General features: G+C 36.2%; 1 protein-coding gene across 1 annotated transcript in view; it reads left to right on the top strand.

Moving 5' to 3' along the window:
* LOC123526223 (uncharacterized) overlaps window positions 1–21,875 on the top strand; it is an 89,711-nt gene that overhangs the window by 67,020 nt on the left and 816 nt on the right. Inside the window, exons 4-6 of the mRNA XM_053522866.1 lie at window positions 11,010–11,066; window positions 16,991–17,104; window positions 19,038–19,117. Of these exons, the coding sequence (XP_053378841.1) occupies window positions 11,010–11,066; window positions 16,991–17,104; window positions 19,038–19,117 (251 nt within the window). The remainder of the gene's footprint in view (window positions 1–11,009; window positions 11,067–16,990; window positions 17,105–19,037; window positions 19,118–21,875) is intronic.

The following is a 21,875-nucleotide window of genomic DNA, read 5'->3' as shown; positions in this document are numbered from 1 at the left end:
TAAATGCATCATGTACACAGCTTATTGTAACACTGCCTGTCTGAAATATAGTTTATGAATGCATCATCATGTATACAGCTTATTGTAACACTGCCTGTCTGAAATATAGTTTATGAATGTATCCATACTGAAGAATTGGGCAAAAATCGATTCTATTATCTTTCCTTGTTTATTGAGATCAACGCTATACCTTGTTGTCTCCCTTCGACCGTCTAGCTAAATATCGATCACTATAGGATATTTTTTAGCGAGTGTTGCAGATCGTTATGGTTCGGCTATCTCCGCTTATCGTATCACGGGAGGTGCCGAACATAAAAAACAAGGATTATAGATCTGCTGTAAAAACGTAGTGGGAAGGGTGATTTATTTTACACCAATTTTAAGTACCGGTAAAACAACAACAGCAAATATAGTCATCAACTTGATTTAATTCTGTTACAGAACGGAAAAAAGAAGACACTATGTTATTTATTCTTTTATTTTGCATAGTATATGAAAATATGATCAACACTATATTACCGTCTTTATATTTTACATTAAAGAAACTGAGACATAAAAACAAATATAAATACACAAAATCATGTATGTTAGGCGAGCATAACATACATGTACATGAAACTACTATTATCTTAAAAAATAGAAAGCAGGAAAAAGTTATAATTTTTAAGAGTGCTTACACACTTGACAATTTCATTTTCAGTTATTATAAATAGATGTGAAATGGGTTTTTAGTCCCCTGCTGGTTGAAAACCAGTTTCGGGGACTATAGGAATGCACTTTTCATTCATTCCGTCTTTCCGTCATTCCGTCTGTCCGCAGTTTCGTGTCCGGTCCATAACTCTGTCATCCATGAAGGGATTTTAATATTACTTGGCACAAATGTTCCCCATGATGAGACGACTTGTCATGCACAAAACCCGGACCCCTAGCTCAAAGGTCAAGGTCACAATTGGAGGTCAAAGGTCAACAGGGCTTTTTTCCTGTCCGGTCCACAACTCTCCCATCCTTGAAGGGATTTTAGTATTACTTGGCACAAATGTTCCCCATGAGATGATGTGTCATGCACAAATCCCGGACCCCTAGCTCAAAGGTCAAGGTCACAATTGGAGGTCAAAGATCAACAGAGCTTTTTACCTGTCCGGTCCATAACTCTCCCATCCATGAAGAGATTTTAATATTACTTGGCACAAATGTTCCCCATGATGAGATGATGTGTCATGCGCAAAACCTGGACCCCTAGCTTAAAGGTCAAGGTCACAATTGGAGGTCAAAGGTCAACAAGGCTTTTTTCCTGTCCAGTCCATAACTCTCCCATCTATGAAGGGATTTTAATATTACTTGGCACAAATGTACCTCATAATAAGACGATGTGTCATGCGCAACTTTCAGACCCCTAGCTCAAAGGTCAAGGTCACAATTAGCAGTCAAATGTTAACATAGCATGAACAGGGTCTGTTTCGTGTCCGGTCCATAACTCTGGCATTCATTAAGGGATTTTAATATCACTTAGCACAAGTGTTCCCCATGATGAGACGACGTGTCATGGGCAAATCCCGGACCCCTAGCTCAAAGGTCAAGGTCACAATTGGGGGTCAAAGGTCAACAGAGTTTTTTTCCTGTCCTGTCCATAACTTTGCCATCCATGAAGGGATTTTAATATTACTTGGCACAAATGTTTCCCATGAGACGACACCCAGTACCCTAGCTTAAAGGTCAAGGTCACACTTTGAGATCAAAGGTCAAGAGGATTTTTTTCCTGTTCGGTCTATAACTTTGTCATGCAAAGCAGGATTTAGATATCAGTTGGCACAAATATTCCCCTGGATGAGACAACATGTCATGCGCAAGAACCAGGTCCCTAGGTCTAAGGTCAAGGTCATATTTAGAGGTCAAAGGTCAAATTCAAGAATGACTTTGTACGGAACATTTCTTCTTCATGCATGGAGGGATTTTGATGTAACTTGGACCAAATGTTCACCACCATGAGGCACCCATGTTTTTAGAATTACGTCCCTTTGTTTTACTATAAATAGATTTTATTGTAACTTTTTTATTACTGGCGGTAGAGAAAAATCGAGACCACTTTTCTGTGGTACAGCATGCATGTTACATCCAATTTTTAGGTGTATTTTGACCTATCTCTACCTGGTAAAGAGTTTCTTGTGGACTTATATTATTTTTTTTTTTTTTTTTTTTTTTTTTTTTAAAGATTAATTTCCCTTTGTTGTTACTATAAATGACTTACATGATAACATTTTTATAATCAGCCAAAAAAATTCAATATGAAAACAACTGTGGGTTTTTATATATGCACATTTTAATCCAAGTGTGTTGTTATAACATACTGTATATGTAGTACAATATTGTTTATCAGTTCATTATGTTATACTGCAGTAGAGAAAATTAGGTGCCTTCCAGTAGGGGACTTTGTATTGCATGGCAGTACTTCATTCACTTGTTTTTAGCTCACCTGTCACAAAGTGACAAGGTGAGCTTTTGTGATCGCGCGGTGTCCGTCGTCCGTCGTCCGTCCGTGCGTGCGTGCATGCGTCCGTAAACTTTTGCTTGTGACCACTCTACAGGTCACATTTTTCATGGGATCTTTATGAAAGTTGGTCAGAATGTTCACCTTGATGATATCTAGGTCAAGTTCGAAACTGGGTCACGTGCCTTCAAAAACTAGGTCAGTAGGTCTAAAAATAGAAAAACCTTGTGACCTCTCTAGAGGCCATAATTTTCAATGGATCTTCATGAAAATTGGTCAGAATGTTCAACTTGATGATATCTAGGTCAAGTTCGCAACTGGGTCACGTGCGGTCAAAAACTAGGTCAGTAGGTCTAAAAATAGAAAAACCTTGTGACCTCTCTAGAGGCCATATATTTCACAAGATCTTCATGAATATTGGTCAGAATGTTCACCTTGATGATATCTAGGTCAAGTTCGAAACTGGGTCACGTGCCATCAAAAACTAGGTCAGTAGGTCAAATAATAGAAAACCTTGTGACCTCTCTAAAGGCCATATTTTTCATGGGATCTGTATGAAAGTTGGTCTGAATGTTCATCTTGATGATATCTAGGTCAAGTTCGAAACTGGGTCACGTGCGATCAAAAACTAGGTCAGTAGGTCTAAAAATAGAAAAACCTTGTGACCTTTCTAGAGGCCATAAATTTCACAAGATCCTTATGAAAATTGGTCAGAACGTTCACCTTGATGATATCTAGGTCAAGTTCGAAACTGGGTCACGTGCCATCAAAAACTAGGTCAGTGGGTCAAATAATAGAAAAACCTTGTGACCTCTCTAAAGGCCATATTTTTCATTGGATCTGTATGAAAATTGGTCTGAATGTTCATCTTGATGATATCTAGGTCAAGTTCGAAACTGGGTCACGTGCGGTCAAAAACTAGGTCAGTAGGTCTAAAAATAGAAAAACCTTGTGACCTCTCTAGAGGCCATATATTTCATGAAATCTTCATGAAAATTTGTCAGAATGTTCACCTTGATGATATCTAAGTCAAGTTCGAAAGTGGGTCACGTGCCATCAAAAACTAGGTCAGTAGGTCAAATAATAGAAAAACCTTGTGACCTCTATAGAGGCTATATTTTCCATGGGATCTGTATGAAAGTTGGTCTGAATGTTCATCTTGATGATATCTAGGTCAAGTTTTAAAGTGGGTCACGTGCCGTCAAAAACTAGGTCGGTAGGTCAAATAATAGAAAAACCTTGTGACCTCTCTAAAGGCCATATTTTTCATGGATCTTCATGAAAGTTGGTCTGAATGTTCATCTTGATGATATCTAGGTCAGGTTTGAAACAGGGTCATGTGCAGTCAAAAACTAGGTCAGTAGGTCTAAAAATAGAAAGACCTTGTGACCTCTCTAGAGGCCATACTTGTGAATGGATCTCCATAAAAATTGGTCAGAATGTTCATCTTGATGATATCTAGATCAAATTCGAAAGTGGGTCACATGCCATCAAAAAGTAGGTCAGTAGGCCAAATAATGAAAAAACGTTGTGACCTCTCTAGAGGCCATATTTTTCATGGGATCTGTATGAAAATTGATCTGAATGTTTATCTTGATGATATCTAGGTCAAGTTTGAAACTGGGTCAACTGCGATCAAAAACTAGGTCAGTAGGTCTTGAAATAGAAAAACCTTGTGACCTCTCTAGAGGCCATACCCTTGAATGGATCTTCATGAAAATTGGTCAGAATGTTCACCTTGATGATATCTAGGTCAAGTTTGAAACTGGGTCACGTGCCTTAGAAAACTAGGTCACTATGTCAAATAATAGAAAAACCTTGTGACCTCTCTAGAGACCATATTTTTCAATGGTTCTTCATGTAAGTTCAAAACTGGGTCACATGAGCTCAAAAACTAGGTCACTATGTCAGATAATAGAAAAAACGACGTCATACTCAAAACTGGATCATGTGGGAAGAGGTGAGCGATTCAGGACCATCATGGTCCTCTTGTTTATTATTATTACATTCAATGGAGTGAAAAGTTAAGTAATTAATCAATTTATTGCGGATTGAAATTTTAAGTAATCAATTGATTGTATTTAATCATATTTAACTTGTCAAAACTAATTTTGCTATGTAGTAAACATTTGAAAAACATATTGTCACACACTAATGAAAAATGAACAGAAAAACAAACTAACAAACATACTTGACAATGTAAAAGGTATCTTTTTATGACACCAGAGCCTGTTAATTGGAAGTGTGACTTATTTGCCCCCAAGCCAGTCATTGTGTAATAAAGTATGTGCGAATTATGACTTCTCAAGGTTTCTCAAATTAAGGGACTGACTGACTGATTTAATAAATGTCAGATTTTTAAAATAAAAAGTGCAAAAACCTAAGAACAAAACAAGCTCATCATAGCAAGAAGTATTTTAGGAAAGATATAGGATAATGTGACACTAAAGTAGTGTAAATGTTATTCATAATAGTTATCACGAATATTTTTACTAAATGAACAAGGGATTACAGATTTTTCATATCTTTTAGCGCATGCTATACTTTCTTGAGATTCAGCTGTGCATACATTAAGTTCAATTCAATTTCGATTTATTGCATAAATATAATGCCTACAGCAAGCGAAAGCATTATATGATATGGAGCAGAGAGAGTACATAGTAATTTTCAGGAGAGACAATAAACCAAAGAGCTATAAAAATGTATTTTATACTTCTTTGACTAAACTAATAAATCGATAAACGACAATTTTTCACAATGTTGTCAGGAAACTTTTATAATATGATATTTTCACTTTGAACCTTTCACACGTGTTTTTAATATCGAACAATTAACCTGTATTCAGGAAAAAAATACTGTTAATCAAATACAAGTAAAAACTCAATCACTGTCACATTATCTTATGTATCTAACGAGTGTATATCAAAATCCCCTTGATCAAAATCCCCTCCACTGAAAAATGACTGGGTGTTACAAAATCCCCTTCATACTTTTGCAGTGGGTATCATAATCCCCTCTGTGATTAACATTATAGATATATAGATATTAGTGCTCCAAATTATATTATGTTTGCTAAAGGCATTGTATTTACGTGCTTTATGCAATAGACTTTTAAGTTGTATATAGTTGTTTTTGAATTTCATGAAATAAATAAAAATCACAGAGGGGATTATGATACCCCCTGCAAAAGTATGAAGGGGATTTTGTAACACCCTGTCATTTTTCAGTGTAGGGGATTTTGATCAAGGGGATTTTGATTGTCTCCCGTATCTAACAACATTGTTGTTTAAGGTTTCGATGGAGGCCTTGAGAAACAAAAATCAAACAACACCAAATCATAGAAAGAAAGAGTTGTTTGACATGAAAATTGAACAGCATGTAAAACATGTATATTACTTTACGAAACAAGTGTCAGTATACCGATATAAACATTGAATTCCGGAAAAGGGCTGCCTAAAGGGGCTCCACTTCCGGACAGTTAAACGCCTTTAAAAACTCACAAATTTCAAAGAACTGATACACATGTTTGTTTTGATGCATTTGCAATAGCGTGCGAGTGGTGAAATTTCACGTAACAAGGTGGAACATAGTTTTCAGCAATTGTTTATCTTTTTTTCTTTACAAATGGCATTCATTTTCAAAGGGAGACAACTTTTTCTCAAAGATTACTTAAAATAATCGGAAAAAGTTGTTTCCCTTTGAAAATGAATGCCATTTGTACTTAAAATAATCGGGAACAGTTGTCTCCCTTTGAAAATGAATGCCATTTGTAAAGAAATAAAGATAAACAATTGCTGAAAACTGTGTTCCACCTTGTTATGCGAAATTTCACCACTCGCACGCTATTGCAAATGCATCAAAACGAACATGTGTAACTGTTCTTTGAAAATGGTGAGTTTTTAAAGGCGTTTAACTGTCCGGAAGTGGAGCCCCTTTAGGCAGCCCTTTTCTGGAATTCAATGTTTATATCAGTATACTGACACTTTCGTAAAGTAATATACATGTTTTACATGCTGTTCAATTTTCATGTCAAACAACTCTTTCTTTCTATGATTTGGTGTTGTTTGATTTTTGTTTCTGAAGGCCTCCATCGAAACCTTAAAAAAAATATATATATATGGGCCATTCCATGAGAAAACCGGTATTAGTGACAAAATTTTCGATTTTTGCTTTTTTGCATTTTCTTAAAGAAAAATATATATATTTTCATTCAGCGCAAAATTTAACATAATTCAAAGCTGCTTTTATATTTTATAACGCGTTTTAAACCCGAAGGTACCAAATGATAATTTACAAGAAATGATGACGTCAACATCACTTTCTGAACGTTAGATAAAAAAAACCACAAAGAATCATTGCATGCATAATTGTTTGTTTTAATCTTAAACCATATCATTAGAATATAAAACATTAACTTAAAGGCTCTATCAATAATATTGAAATAGTTTACCTTTCAAAAAGTGGATTTCTTGATTGAAGAATTACTCGACACTGAATTGGTGGAATATTTCTAGCAAATTTATAAATTTACCAGATATATGTACAAAACAGTCAAAATCTGTACATAAACAGTCATTTATAATACTGACAATCAACGAAATGAAGTATTTTATAAACGTATTTGTATTAAGATATCATTTTTGGGATTGAGAAAGAGAATAAAAAATATGAGTATTAAAACAAAGAAGAACAAAAAAGAAAGAAAAAAGTCGCGAAACCATTACGTCTCGAACCCGTACCTCTCGAACCCATATATTTAACTTCTAAAAAATGGGACAACGCTCTAACTATCTGAGCTAAACGCTCACTTGACTTTTAGGCGCTAAATGTAGTATATATCATATTTGGTCATGTGTTGACTTGAAATTCACTTTTCTTATAACAGTTCAATATGTAATATATTAGAGATGGATAGAAAGAGAGAACAAATATTCATCTCGATAACCTGGTTAATTGTCAAACACTATCAAGACCAGCATAATACTACAGAAAGGGCACATCTACCAGCGAATGTCATCTTTGCTTTATTTTATATCCTAGATCTAGAGTGTAAAAGGGTTTTATCAAAACATGCAATCACTTTTGTAGGATTGTATCACAACTGAAAGAAGTCAAATTAAAGTATCTCATCTATAAAGAAATGACAAAAAAAGAGAAACAAAATGGCGGCAAAAATTAATGTCAAGATGTGTTCAAAATAACTGTTGAATTTCCGTCCTATAACACTTTTGTTTAATAATCAACATGTCATTATATATATATCATTCGTTACTAACCTCGAAATCACTATCCATTTGAATTCAACTTTAATATATCCTGTACAATTAATCTCCAAATGATGTCAACAAACTTCCGGGTTATTCGCTGTAGATAATAGTGACGTCAAACTTTAATTGCTCTGACGTCATTGTTTATTGATGTCACTAATACCGGTTTTCTCATGGAACGCCCCATATATTTATTGTGTATTTAAGTCTCGTTCATTAAACATGCTCTTACGCAATCGCCGAGAAGATTATTATCTGTGTAATAAAAAGACATGATCGTCCCTAATCCCCTAATAAAAAGGTGTTGATAAGCAATAAACTTGCAAAAAGCTGTTAATTGGTAATAAGCAACTATCGAAAAGTGCTTTTAGATGGCTGTTTCAGAGGCTCCGAAAACAATTTACTCAAAATGTTGCATTATATAAATTCTTTATAACATATTTATGGTTAAAACTTAAACTAAGGGGTATAAGTATAGCGGAAAACTAGTAATTCCCAAAAACTATGGTTCGCTTTAATATAACTGAAATTATAATCATTTGAAATTATAGATAATTTACATACTCAAGCTTCTTTTCTAAATGTGTATAGCAAACAGTAAAATATAGACCATTTATATACTTTAGCTTCTTTTCTAATTGTGTAAATTTAAGTCATGAAATTGTTATGACTTTCCCTTCTCTCTCTCTCTCTCTCTCTCTCTACCTTTCTTTCTTTTATATTGATGCATGCAGTAAAAATAATACTCTGTTGTAACAATCAGCTCTTTCTGTATCATCGGCAGCTAAACTTCGGGCGAGTTCATGCGTTTCGGCACGTGTTCGGAAATATCATGGACACATGCAAATAAAGAAATAATACAAAAATCACCAACTTTTAAACGTCTAGGGAAGCAAGAAGACATTAAAATAATTTCAAAATAAAAACATATATAAAATATTTATTGTCTGTAGAATACTTCAATAGGATAATAAATATTCTAAAATTATGAATAAAGTGGCTACAGGGGAAAGAATAAGATAGGTATCACAGGTTTTTGCTTATTTATTCAGTAACTATATGCCGTAAACAGAGACTGATAGTGATGTTTTTTAATCGCCAAGGGAAGCATTAATTCTTCATTTTAGATAAATAATTTTTATATCTTTGTAAAGAGAAAAGGATGACGAACACTTCAATAGGATAATAAATATTGTGTGTTCATTCTAATTAAAACAATATTTGTTCAAACTTTTTTTCCTTCTTTGTTTCTATTGGAAAATGTCAACCAGATAAAAATCGATATCGTACAGCCAGGTGATTTCAAGGGGGATAATTTTACCGATAAGATGGCAAATTTTACCTAATTGTTGATCATGATCATGTATTATACAGCTTATTGTAACACTGCCTGTCTGAAATATAGTTTATGAATGCATCATCATGTATACAGCTTATTGTATCACTGCCTGTCTGAAATATAGTTTATGAATGCATCATCATGTATACAGCTTATTGTATCACTGCCTGTCTGAAATATAGTTTATGAATGCATCATCATGTATACAGCTTATTGTATCACTGCCTGTCTGAAATATAGTTTATGAATGCATCATCATGTATACAACTTATTGTAACACTGCCTGTCTGAAATATAGTTTATGACTGGATCATCATGTATACAGCTTATTGTAACACTGCCTGTCTGAAATATAGTTTATGAATGCATCATCATGTATACAGCTTATTGAAACACTGCCCGAAATATAGTTTATGAATTTATCATCAGGTATACAGCTTCTTGTATCACTGCCTGTCTGAAATATAGTTTATGAATGTATCATCATGTATACAGCTTCTTGTATCACTGCCGGTCTGAAATATAGTTTATGAATGTATCATCATGTATACAGCTTATTGTAGCACTAATCAAGTTCAGTTTTACAGACATAATGTAATCAGTCCGAGTGCACGTAAAAAAAAAATGTTTGTTTTGAATTTGAGTCTGAGATACGGCTAAAAACTGTAATGTCATCCATTTTTAGCTCGACTTTTCGAAGAAAATGTAGAGCTATTGCACTCACCCCGGCGTCAGCGTTGCTGTTGGTTAAAGTTTTTGATAATAAAGTCAAATATCTCTGTTACTATCAAAGCTATTGACTTGAAACTTAAAATGGGTATTTACTATCAAAGTCTACACCAGGAGAAACAATCCCCATAACTCTGGTTTGAATTTTGACAGAATTATGCCCCTTTTTAGCTCGACTTTTCGAAGAAAATGAAGAGCTATTGCACTCCCCCCCCCGGCGTCGGCGTCAGCGTTGGTTAAAGTTTTTGATAAAGTCAAATATCTCTGTTACTATTAAAGCTATTGACTTGAAACTTAAAATAGGTATTTACTATCAAAGTCTACACCAGGAGAAACAATCCCCATAACTCTGATTTGAATTTTGACAGAATAATGCCCCTTTTTGACTTAGAATTTTTTGTTAAAATTTTTGATAAAGTCAAATATCTCTGTCTTGAAACTTAAAATACTTATTTACCATCAAAGTCTACACCAGGGGAAACAATCCCCATAACTCTGATTTGCATTTTGACAGAATTATGCCCCTTTTTAACTTAGAACTTTTTTGTTAAAAATTTTGATAAAGTCAAATATCTCTGTTACTATTAAAGCTTTTGACTTGAAACTCAAAATAGTTATTTACTATCAAAGTCTACACCAGGAGACACAATTCCCATAACTCTGATTTGCATTTTGACAGAATTATGCCCGTTTTTAATTTAGAATATTTTGTTAAAATTTTTGATAGTCAAATATCTCTGTTACTATTAAAGCTTTTGACTTGAAACTCAAAACAGTTATTTTCTATCAAAGTCTACGCCAGGAGACACAATTCCCATAACTCTGATTTTAATTTTGACAGAATTATGTCCCTTTTTAACTTGAATTTTTTTTACTGGCAAAGCTCTAATTCAGAGTCAAGCACTGAGAAAAGTCGAGCGCGAAGTCTTACGGACAGCTCTTGTAAAAACCATAAATACATTTATGACAGACTTTTCAGTTTAACTTTACTCGCGTCTTGGGCGGAGTTTATGTAAATGACGGTTACAAAATTAGCCACTCATGATAAAAAAAATCAATATCAGTCAGTGACTAAATGTGTATGATGCAAACATTGAATCGGCGCGCTATTCTGAAATTGGCAGTACATGATTGGTAAGGAATGGTAGAACAGTATTGCTGTTGCTAATGCAGAGACAATTTATTACAGGTTCTTCTGATGTAATGTCGTCAATGCCATCAGCTAGTTGTAATGTATCAATGAATGGTAAGTTAATTTTTGTACACAGTAAGTCTTAATACAGCTAGCTACAAGTTTATTAAATCACGCCTGGTAAACTACAGAGCTAGCTCTTTAAGAGGTACCAGGCGTGTAAATTCTTTAACAAGTACCTGTTTTATTATCCCCCGACGAAAGTCGGAGGGATATAGTTTTGGCGTTGTCCATCCGTCCGTCCTTCCGTCTGTCTTTCCGTCCGTCCGTCCGGAGACATATCTAGGAAATGGTTGGGAATATTTATTTAAAACTTCATATACATGTTCACCACTATGAGTTCTTGCGGCCCGTCAAGTTTCAGTCAGATTGCCCAAGTAACACCAGAGTTATGGCCCTTAGAAGTTTTTAGTATTAACTATATAGGGTACTATAAATATGGCAATTTCTGCATCATAACTTTTCATATATTTGACTTAGAACTATGAAACTTAAACAGAATTTAGATCACCATAATGTGGTTGTGTACACACAATTTCATTCGGATTTATTTTGTAAATTAAGAGTTATTGCCCTTTAATTGTATAAAAATCCACATATTTGTACATAACAATCTTACCATTTGGTAGAATTTCATTAAATTTCTTTCATTCTTTTCCATGAACATTTATTGTAAACATGTGAAGTTGTGTACCCACACCTGGTCACCCCCTTACCTTGATCACACACCTCCCCCGCCCCCCCCCCCCCCAAAAAAAAAAAAAAAATTCCTTATTTTAGATTTTTTTCAAACAACCTTCATGTACATGTTCACCACTATGAGGTTATGGGGCCCATCAAGTTTCAGACAGATTGCCCAAGTAACACCAGAGTTATGGCCCTTAGAAGTTTCTTCTAGTGTTAACTATATAGGGTACTAGATCTATAGATATGGCAATTTCTGCATCGTAACTTTTGATATATTTGACCTAGAACTATGAAACTTTAACAGTATTTAGAGCACTATAATGTCGTTGTGCACAGACAATTTTGTGTGGATTTCTTTTGTAAATTAAGAGTTATTGCCCTTTAATTGTCTAAAAATCCACATATTTGTACATAACAAACTTACCATTTGGCAGAATTTCATTAAATTTCATTCTTTTATGTGAACATTTATTATAAACATGTGAAGTTGCGCACCCACACCTGGTCACCCACTTGCCTTGGTCACACCCCCTCCCCCTCCCAACCCCCCTCAAAAAAAAAAATTTCTTATTTTAGATTTTTTTCAAACCTTCCAAGTTGTACCATTCCCCCACCTCACTTCTCCACCCAGTCATGCCCAACACTGATCATGCATCCTCTGCCCCCCCCCCCCCCCCCCCCCGCCCCCTCACCAACTTCACCCTTTTACCCTTTTTTAGTTCGAAGAATAGTCTAGCTATTCTACTCACCCTGGCGTCGGCGTCGGCGTCACACCTTGGTTAAGTTTTTGCATGCAAGTACATACAGCCATCAATTAAAGGCATATAGCTTTGAAACTTATTTTTTCTTTTACTAGGTCAATTACCAACCTCTCTGGGTCAAGTCCCATAACTCTGACATGTATTTTGAGCAAATTATGCCCCCTTTTGGACTTAGAAAATTTTGGTTAAAGTTTTACATGCAAGTTACTATCTCCAAAACTAATACAGACATACATGTGATAAGTTCAGAATCCCAAAACTGGAGGTTTGCCATTTTTCAGCTGGAGTTGGGGTCTCAAAACTGGAGGTTTTTTATCGACATAAATTAAGCGCGCGGACACATAACTTAGAAGCAAAATCCAACATTTTTGGCCACACAATAATGTATGTAAGTCTACACCAGAAGAAACAATCCTCATGATTTGAATTTTGACAGAGTTATGCCACTTTTTAACTTCATTTTTTTTGTAAAAGTTTTATATAATGTCTAATGTCTTTGTTACATACAAAGCTATTGCCTATTATGCCCCTTTAACTGGCAAAACTTTAATTCAGAGTCAATCACTGAGAAAAGTCGAGCATGCTATCTTACAGAAGCTCCCTCTTGTTCTAACTTTAAACTTTCTTAACGGATTAAATTTGTAGAAACAAAGTCTCAATTTAGGTCTGAAATGAAGGTGAACATGCATTAACATTATTCTACTCGAGGACTTAAAAAAACGAAGCTCTAAATTGGTCTGAACACAACTCATAAATTATGTAAATTCCTTACCCCACCCACTTTCGTATAAAAATACTGATGATTTTCACATGAAAAATAGAAAATAGAAATGCATCAACATGTATTTACCCTTACCAAAATAATGTAGATTGATGTTATCAAATAAATGAGTGTGTGTTTTCATCCAATTTTCAATGAAATAAGTCCAGTTTATTAGCAAATTAATTTGGTCAACATTGGAAGAAAATGGCGTAACTCCGTAAGGGGAAATAACACTCCTGTTCTAAAAATAGTAATGGGTTGGGTTTTCCAACAATTATTCATGTGATTTTATTACCGAGCAAAATTTTTCTTTGAATAATCAAAATTCATTTCAGTTGGGAATTATTTCTTATGACTGGGAGTTTTTTTGCTTCAAATTGGTAAAAAATGGAGCTTAATTGGCACTGAGAATGGGCAGATATTCGGCCCCGTGAGACAGGTGGAAAAGGCCCTGCTTGTCTAATCCCTTATCAAGACAATCAATAATTCACCTGTGAAAAACAACTCTTTCCTCCAGCAACATGTGTGTCAAACATGTATAATACACAACAGTCGGTGACACTTTGATTTATTGTGTAAACATGTTTGGCACTCCTCGGTAATTATCAACCCAGTCATAATACTGATTTTTATTTTTTGAAAAGCGGGAGAAATATGGTTTTGGTCGGGAGACGGGAGGCAAGGTGAAAAAATCGGGATTTTGACCCTCCCGCGCGGGAGATCACATGTATGAATACAGATATTGATTTGAAACTTCACATGTGTCTTCGGGGTTATAAATCTAGTTGATAGCAGCAAGTCCCATAACTCTCACCTTCATTTTGGCCAAATTATGTCCCCTTTTGGACTTAGCAAATTCTGGTTAAAGTTTTGCGTGCAAGTACATACAGCTATTTCTAAAAGGCATATAGATTTGAAACTTATTTTTTCTTTTTCTAGATCAATTACCAACCTCACTGGGTCAAGTCCCATAACTCTGACATGTTTTTTGAGCAAATTATGCCTCCTTTTAGACTTAGAAAATTTTGGTTAAAGTTTTACATGCAAGTTACTATCTCCAAAACTAATGCAGATATTGATTTGAAACTTCACATGTGTCTTCGGGGTTATAAAACTAGTTGATAGCAGCAAGTCCCATAACTCTCACCTTCATTTTGGCCAAATTATGTCCCCTTTTGGACTTAGCAAATTGTGGTTAAAGTTTTGCATGCAAGTACATACAGCTATTACTAAAAGGCATATAGATTTGAAACTTATTTTTTCTTTTTCTAGATCAATTACTAACCTCACTGGATCAAGTCCCATAACTCTGGCATGTATTTTGGGCAAATTATGCCCCCCTTTTGGACTTTGAAAATTCTGGTTAAAGTTTTACATGCAAGTTTCTATCTCCAAAACTAATGCAGATATTGAATTGAAACTTCACAGTCATGTGCCTTCGGGGTTATAAAACTAGTCGATAGCAGCAAGTCCCATAACTGATATGCATTTTGGTCAAATTATTCCCCCTTTTGAACTTAAAATTCTTTTGATATTTAACCTTTTTATGTAATATTTTCCTGCTTCTGGGACAATATTTCGAATAGTCGAGCTTGGCTGTCTTACGGACAGCTCTTGTTTTTTTTTCATGTTTAATTTTCAATCAATATTTATAATCAACATGTGAAATTTTGTTTCCTCTCCCATTCCCCTGCACCCCCACCCCTTAAAAAAATAAATATATACATATATCTATATATATACATATATATATATTTCCATTCCTTTTTTTTTTTTTTTTTTTAAATGTTCAAACCTTCAACATGTTAAGTTGTGACTGCACAAACCTTGCCCTCAGCCATGTTCAAGATATCTTACCTGTGTTCTCTTAAGGACAACTGTCCTTTTAAGTTCAAATGTACATGTTAAACAGCAACACCTGGTGCCAAACCACTCGAAGACAATATTTCGTTCCAGTTAAACTTCAAGCTCACATTTCAATTAACTGCATTTAATTTTAAAAGCTAAGCTTATTACAGTAAGCATATCCCATTCAAAATAAATTCTTTAGTCAGGATCAAAGTATCATACATTTATTATGTACTCTTTAATTAAACATTTGTTTTCTGTTAAATTGATTTTGACTAATGAAATTATTTGCTTCTTATTAACATCCTTTCACTTTTTGCCGGATATATCTTTTTGCCATTCCTCACCACAAACCCTTTCGGCGGGGGATACCAATTCATCGAATTTGCTTGTTTTTAAGCATTAAGAACATGTGCTTAAAACACGGTCACAGCCTTGACTCACAGGTGAGGCCAGAGTTATTTAATTATTTGTTACTCGGATTCTGGGCAGAAAAATGTTGGGGGTGGGGGGAGGCAGTAAAACAACAGACTTAAAGTGATCAAAAGCTTTACAGGATGACTCCTTTGTTTTGCAGCATTTGTTGCTCCTTTGGTCACCTCAGTATACCTCTTTCCATGTCATATTTTATTTCCCAAATGGATGTCAAATTCACATTCAATGTTGCTATTGTTATTTACATATGGTTACATCTAGCATATATTTGAGACACTATATAGTTTTTCATGATTTCATCTTCTTGGCCTTCAGAGAACTTGTGTACCATGAGGGCGTTAGCCTGAGTGATTAAATACTGGAGCATCTGAACGATGAACCGTGGTACACTATATGATAAACAACTCGAGGCATTGGTTGTTTCCATTCTGACATGCTCATTGGCATTTTTTAATAAATATCATGCTGTACTTCATTTACCTGAGGAGTAATTATCGGACATCATGCATCAATTTGACGTCATGATTGACTACAAAATGCTGTCTTACTGTCTGCGCGTCAACCGTTGTTTATCGCAGAATATACAGAGCTTGATTTCCTTCTTTGTTTAACTGGAAATCAAATCAAGCCATGTTAGAATTGCCAATATACTGGATTTAGCTATTTCATCGCATATTGTAAATAGTCGGGGTTTTTTTCCCCCTATAAATCTACCTCCGATAAAAGGAGGTAATCCCTGTGCAAAAGGTATGTTTTTTCCCCAAATTTGAATTTAAAATTCCCAAATGATTATACCTATTAGAGTTTTTGCTGTTTTAAGATAGTTGCTAATTTGTATCTATATTTAGGTAAATTAAAATACTGTTGAACAGTTACTGAAATATATTCATTAATATTTCACACACAAAAAAAAAATTATGTAGATTTTAGTAATTTGCAAAATTGTCCCAATTAAGACAATTTCCGAGAGCATTTTCCCCCAATTCCACCAGTGTTGGTGGCATTTCCAAATTAATGAAAAAAGGCCTGATGGTTCAAAGATAAACTTAAATTTCACACAATTGTTTACATATGGAGGACACTTTTATTTGAGAGGAAATCGTGCATATATGACACTGATGGCTTATGCACTTACAAATATTGGAGTTGTCATCATCAGAACTCAGCATCAATAATTGCCCTTAAAAATTTTGAAATTTCATTTATTTTTTTTGAAAATGACAGAAAATAGGGCAGGAGGGTCTGAGTAACAAAGAATCAACAAACTCTGGCCTGACTGAAAAACAAATGATGAGGTCATACTTGAGTATCATATTCAAAAGCAAAGAAATAGAAATAGAAATAAAGATATAAATTTAAATTCTAGTAATCAGAATGAAAAGGACTTGTCTTTTCCTCCTCTATCTGCCCATTTACTAGATTTACTTTTTATATAAATGTGATAATAGCAGTATTTAGATGTATATAATGTAATTATTTTACAGTCGATATGGAAGACAGTGGTTTTGAGCCTGGTACCCTAGAAGATGGAAGTTTTGAGCCTGAGATACCCGTCTTTAACTGTGGAGACCTTGCAGTACCCGTGATAATTAAGATAGGTATGTTAAACCATAAACATTACTCCAGACTTCTGGAAAGTTGCAGGTCCAAAGGTCAATACCACAAACTTTTGATGCGGTCCACCAGTTTTTAACATGGATGCGGTCTGACTGGCCATCATTTTTCGGTCCTTTGGCATCATAAGATGTCATCTGTTGCCAGTTAATGAAATAGCTTTTATTGCCCCCATTTAACATTTCCACAAGTCTTTTGCATCTTTTGGCCAATACACTAATATGTGACATAGATGTTCTTTATTGTAAATTGATACAAGGTAAGGCTCATATTTAAAAAAGCAAAGGTTGTAAGTTACAAGTAAATGGTCAGATAATCAGCATGACTGATCAACATCAAGAAATGTATTGTATTGAAACTCAAATAATTATTGGCTAAATAAAAATACTGTATGAAAAAAAAAGGATGCAACATTCTGGAAAGTACAACAACATTATGCAAACTGTAGAATGCAGTTCACATACATAATTCACAATATTTCTGGGGATATAAATTAGCAGGGGTGCCATAGTCCATTGCCCATAGATGTTGGGCTGGGCCTCTAAATTGCTGGAAAAAATGCCCTTATGTTAAACATTTGTTAATCCCCCGCCGTGGTGGAGGGATTATAGGAATGGTCTGCGTCCGTCCGTCCGTCTGTCCTTCCTTCCGTCCGTCCTTCCGTCCGTCTTTCTGTCCTTCCGTCCGTAACAAAATCGTGTCCGGTCCATATCTCCTAAACCCCTTGAAGGATTTTCATGAAACTTGGGTCAAATGATCACCTCATCAAGACGATGTGCAGAACCCATGAGTCAGCCTTGTCGGTTCAAGGTCAAGGTCACAACTCAAGGTCAAAGGTTTGAGCCTGCCATTTTGTGTCCGCTCTATATCTCCTAAACCCCTTGAAGGAATTTTATAAAACTTGGGTCAAATGATCACCTCATCAAGACGATGTGCAGAACCCATGAGTCAGCCATGCCGGCTCAAGGTCAAGGTCACAACACAAGATCAAAGGTTTGAGCCTTCCATTTTGTGTCCGCTCTATATCTCTTAAACCCCTTGAAGGAATTTTATAAAACTTGGGTCAAGTGATCACCTCCTCAAGATGATGTGCAGAACCATGAGTCATCATGCCGGCTCAAGGTCAAGGTCACAACTTAGGGTCAAAGGTTTGAACCTTCCATTTTGTGCCCGCTCTATATCTCCTAAACCTCTTGAAGGATTTTCATCAAACTTCGGTCAAATGATCACCTCATCAAGGCGATGTGCAGAACTTATGAGTCAGCCATGTCTGCTCAAGGTCAAGGTCACAACTGAAGGTCAAAGGTTTGAGCCTTCCATTTCGTGTCCGCTCTATATCTCCTAAACCCCTTGAAGGAATTTTATAAAACTTGGGTCAAATGATTACCTCATCAGAACGATGTGCAGAAATTATGAGTCAACCATGCCAGCTCAAGGTCACGGTCACAACTAAGGGTCGAAGGTTTGAGCCTTCCATTTCGTGTCCACTCTGTATCTCCTTAACCCCTTGAAGGATTTTCATCAAACTTGGGTCAAATGATCACCTCATCAAGAACTCATGAGTCAGCCATGTCAACTCAAGGTCAAGGTCACAACTGAAGGTCAAAGGTTTCAGCTCTGTATCTCCTAAACCCCTTGAAGGATTTTCATGAAACTTTGGTCAAATGATCACCTCATCAAGACGTTGTGCAGAATTCATGAGTCAGCCATGTCAGTTCAAGGTCAAGGTCACAGCTAAAATCAAAGGTTTTACCCTTTCACTATCCATAGCAGTGGCGGGGGATTTAGCTGTCTTTCAGACTGCCTTGTTTTTGATAGTCTGGGCCCCTAAATAAAAATAGCTAGTTTCATTATATCCCAGTATTTACTTTTCAGTTAATACCAGATACTGTTTTCATGATAAAATTATATTTCCAGGACAACAAGTGATGAGTTTCAAGACATTTTGTCAGAACAGACTGTCCGTGTGTATACAAGACACTCCACAGCTGATAATGGTGAGCTTATTATTTATTTTTATATGCCCGAAGGAACATATTATGTTATACCCCGGTGTCTGTCTGTCTGTCCGTCCATCAGCAATTCACTGTCAGTTCTGTAATTCTTGAACCCCTTGAAGGATTTCAAAGAAACTTGACACAAATGTCCACCACACCCAGAAGACATGCAAAGCACACGTTTTGGATGTCTCGCTTCAAGGTCAAGGTCACACTTAGGGGTCAAAGTTCATATCAGTTTGTTTCGTTTTCACTCTGTAACTCTTGAACTGCTTGAAGGATTTCAAAGAACTTTTTGTTGGGTTTAATGTCACACCAACACAATTATAGGTCATATGGCGACTTTCCAGCTTTGATGGTTGAGACACACCCAGATGCCCATTTGTGCACTATTTCATCACGAGCGGGCACCTGGGTAAAACCACTGACATTTCGTAAGCCAGCTTAAAGGCTTCCTCACATAAAGAATTCAACGACCCGAGTAACGCTCAAACCCACATTGGTGAGGGGCAAGTGATTTGAAGCCAGTTACTTCAACCACTCTGCTGCAGAGGCCCCTACTGACCTAGAAATTATCAATACATGTTTACTTATTATGCCCCCCTTTGAAAAAGGAGGGGTATATTGTTTTGCAGATGTCGGTCGGTCGGTCGGTCGGAATGTAGACCTATCAGTTTCCGGATGATAACTCAAGAACGCTTGGGCCAAGGATCATGAAAGTTGATAGGGAGGTTGGTCATCACCAGCAGATGACCCCTATTGATTTTGAGGTCTGTATGTCCAAGGTCAAGGTCACAGTGACCCTGAATAGTAAAACGGTTTCCGGATGATAACTCAAGAACACTTGGGCCTAGAATCATGAAAGTTGATAGGGAGGTTGGTAATGACCAGTGGATGACCCCTATTGATTTTGAGGTCAGTATGTTAAAGGTCAAGGTCACAGTGACCCCAAACAGTAAAACGGTCTCCGGATGATAACTCAAGAACGCTTAGGCCTAGGGTCACGAAAATTGATAGGGAGGTTGGTCATCACCAGCAGATGACCCCTATTGATTTTGAGGTCTGTATTTCAAAGGTCAAGATCACAGTGACCCTGAATAGTTAAATGGTTTCCGGATAATAACTCAATAACACTTGGGCTTAGGATCATGAAAGTTGATGGGGAGGTTGGTCATGACAAGCAGATGACCCCTATTGATTTTGAGATCAGTATTTTAAAGGTCAAGGTCACAGTGACCCTGAACAGTTAAATGGTTTCCAGATGATAACTCAAGAACGCTTAGGCCTAGGATCATGAAAGTTTATAGGGAGGTTGTTCATGACCAGCAGATGACCCCTATTGATTTTGAGGTCAGTATGTCAAAGGTCAAGGACACAGTGACCAGGAACAGGAAAATGGTTTCCGGGCAATAACTCAAGAACGCTTGAGCCTAGTGTCAGGAAAATTGATAGTGAGGTTGGTCATGACCAGCAGATGACCCCTAAAGATTTTGAGGTCATTAGGTCAGAGGTCAAGGTCACATTGGCCAGGAACAGTTAAACAGTTTCTGATCTTTTTGTCCAAAACCACAGGACCTAAGGCTTTGATATTTGGTATGTAGCAAAATCTAGTGGTCCTCTACCAAGATTGTTCAGATTATTTCCCTGGGGTCAAATATGGCCCCACCCCGGGGGTCACATGGTTTATATAGAATTATATAGGAAAAAACTTTGAAAAACCTCTTGTCCAAAACCACAGGGCCTAGGGCTTTGATATTTTTTATATGACATCATCTAGTGGTCCTCTGCTAAGATTATTCAAATTATTCCCTTAGGGTCAAATATGGCTCCGCCCTGGGGGTCACATGGTTTACATATACTTATATAGGGCAAAACTTTGAGCACATAATTTATGTTCCTTGTGCAATTACTGAATGCATCAAGGGGGGCATTTCGTGTTCGACGAGCTCTTGTTCCATTTGGGTCAGGTATATAATTATAAAAAGTTTGACTTGTTGTTTGCTTAAAATAGATCAGATAATGGTAATTGAAATAATTAACATCTTTGCAGACAACAGTGATAGATGTGTCGGGGTTCGTTACCCCGCAGCTACTCGGGGAATTTTCAGAAACGCTTTTCAGTGTTTCCTGCCCAACTAGAGGTGTACTGGTCAGGAACCCAGGCAATTCTATACACTGGGCACGTTGAAGAACCAGGCTGTCTATTCGCAACGAGCTAGGCTAAGTTAGCCGGACAAGCCTGTATCTGATTTCTGATCTCTCTGTAGTGGGGGCTTTGTCTCACTCTGTCCCGCTGGTCAGATCGCCCTGTGTCTGTACTAGTAGAGGATGAATTATGCGCCCTGTGTGGCTGCATTTGAACTATGTAAAGTGCCTTTGAACGTGAAATTGATCATGAAAAGGGCGCTATATAAATCTGGTATAATAAATAAATAGATGTGTAAGAGAATGCTGTAAAATGAGAGAACAGAAAGAGATGTACTCGGTGCAGTGCCAGGTGCCATATAATCTCATTGTAAGTAAGAAAGCATACACTTTTATAATACTGTGCTGTTGTTGCAATTGGTCAATTATAAACTGGTTAATTGTCATCATCTATTTACATTTTCTAAAATCAAAAGGCTTCGCATCCATTCATTGCTGTTCAGATGATCTGCTCTGACAGTCCAGTTTGAAATAATGGTTGCAAAATGCCAAACAGCATGCTGTGTACAATGTGTTGATAATTTACATGGGAACAGAAGTCCCATCCTAAACA

Source organism: Mercenaria mercenaria, chromosome 14, assembly GCF_021730395.1.
Source record: "Mercenaria mercenaria strain notata chromosome 14, MADL_Memer_1, whole genome shotgun sequence".
Classification (NCBI taxonomy): domain Eukaryota; kingdom Metazoa; phylum Mollusca; class Bivalvia; order Venerida; family Veneridae; genus Mercenaria; species Mercenaria mercenaria.
This window is presented reverse-complemented; position numbering and strand designations above follow the sequence as displayed.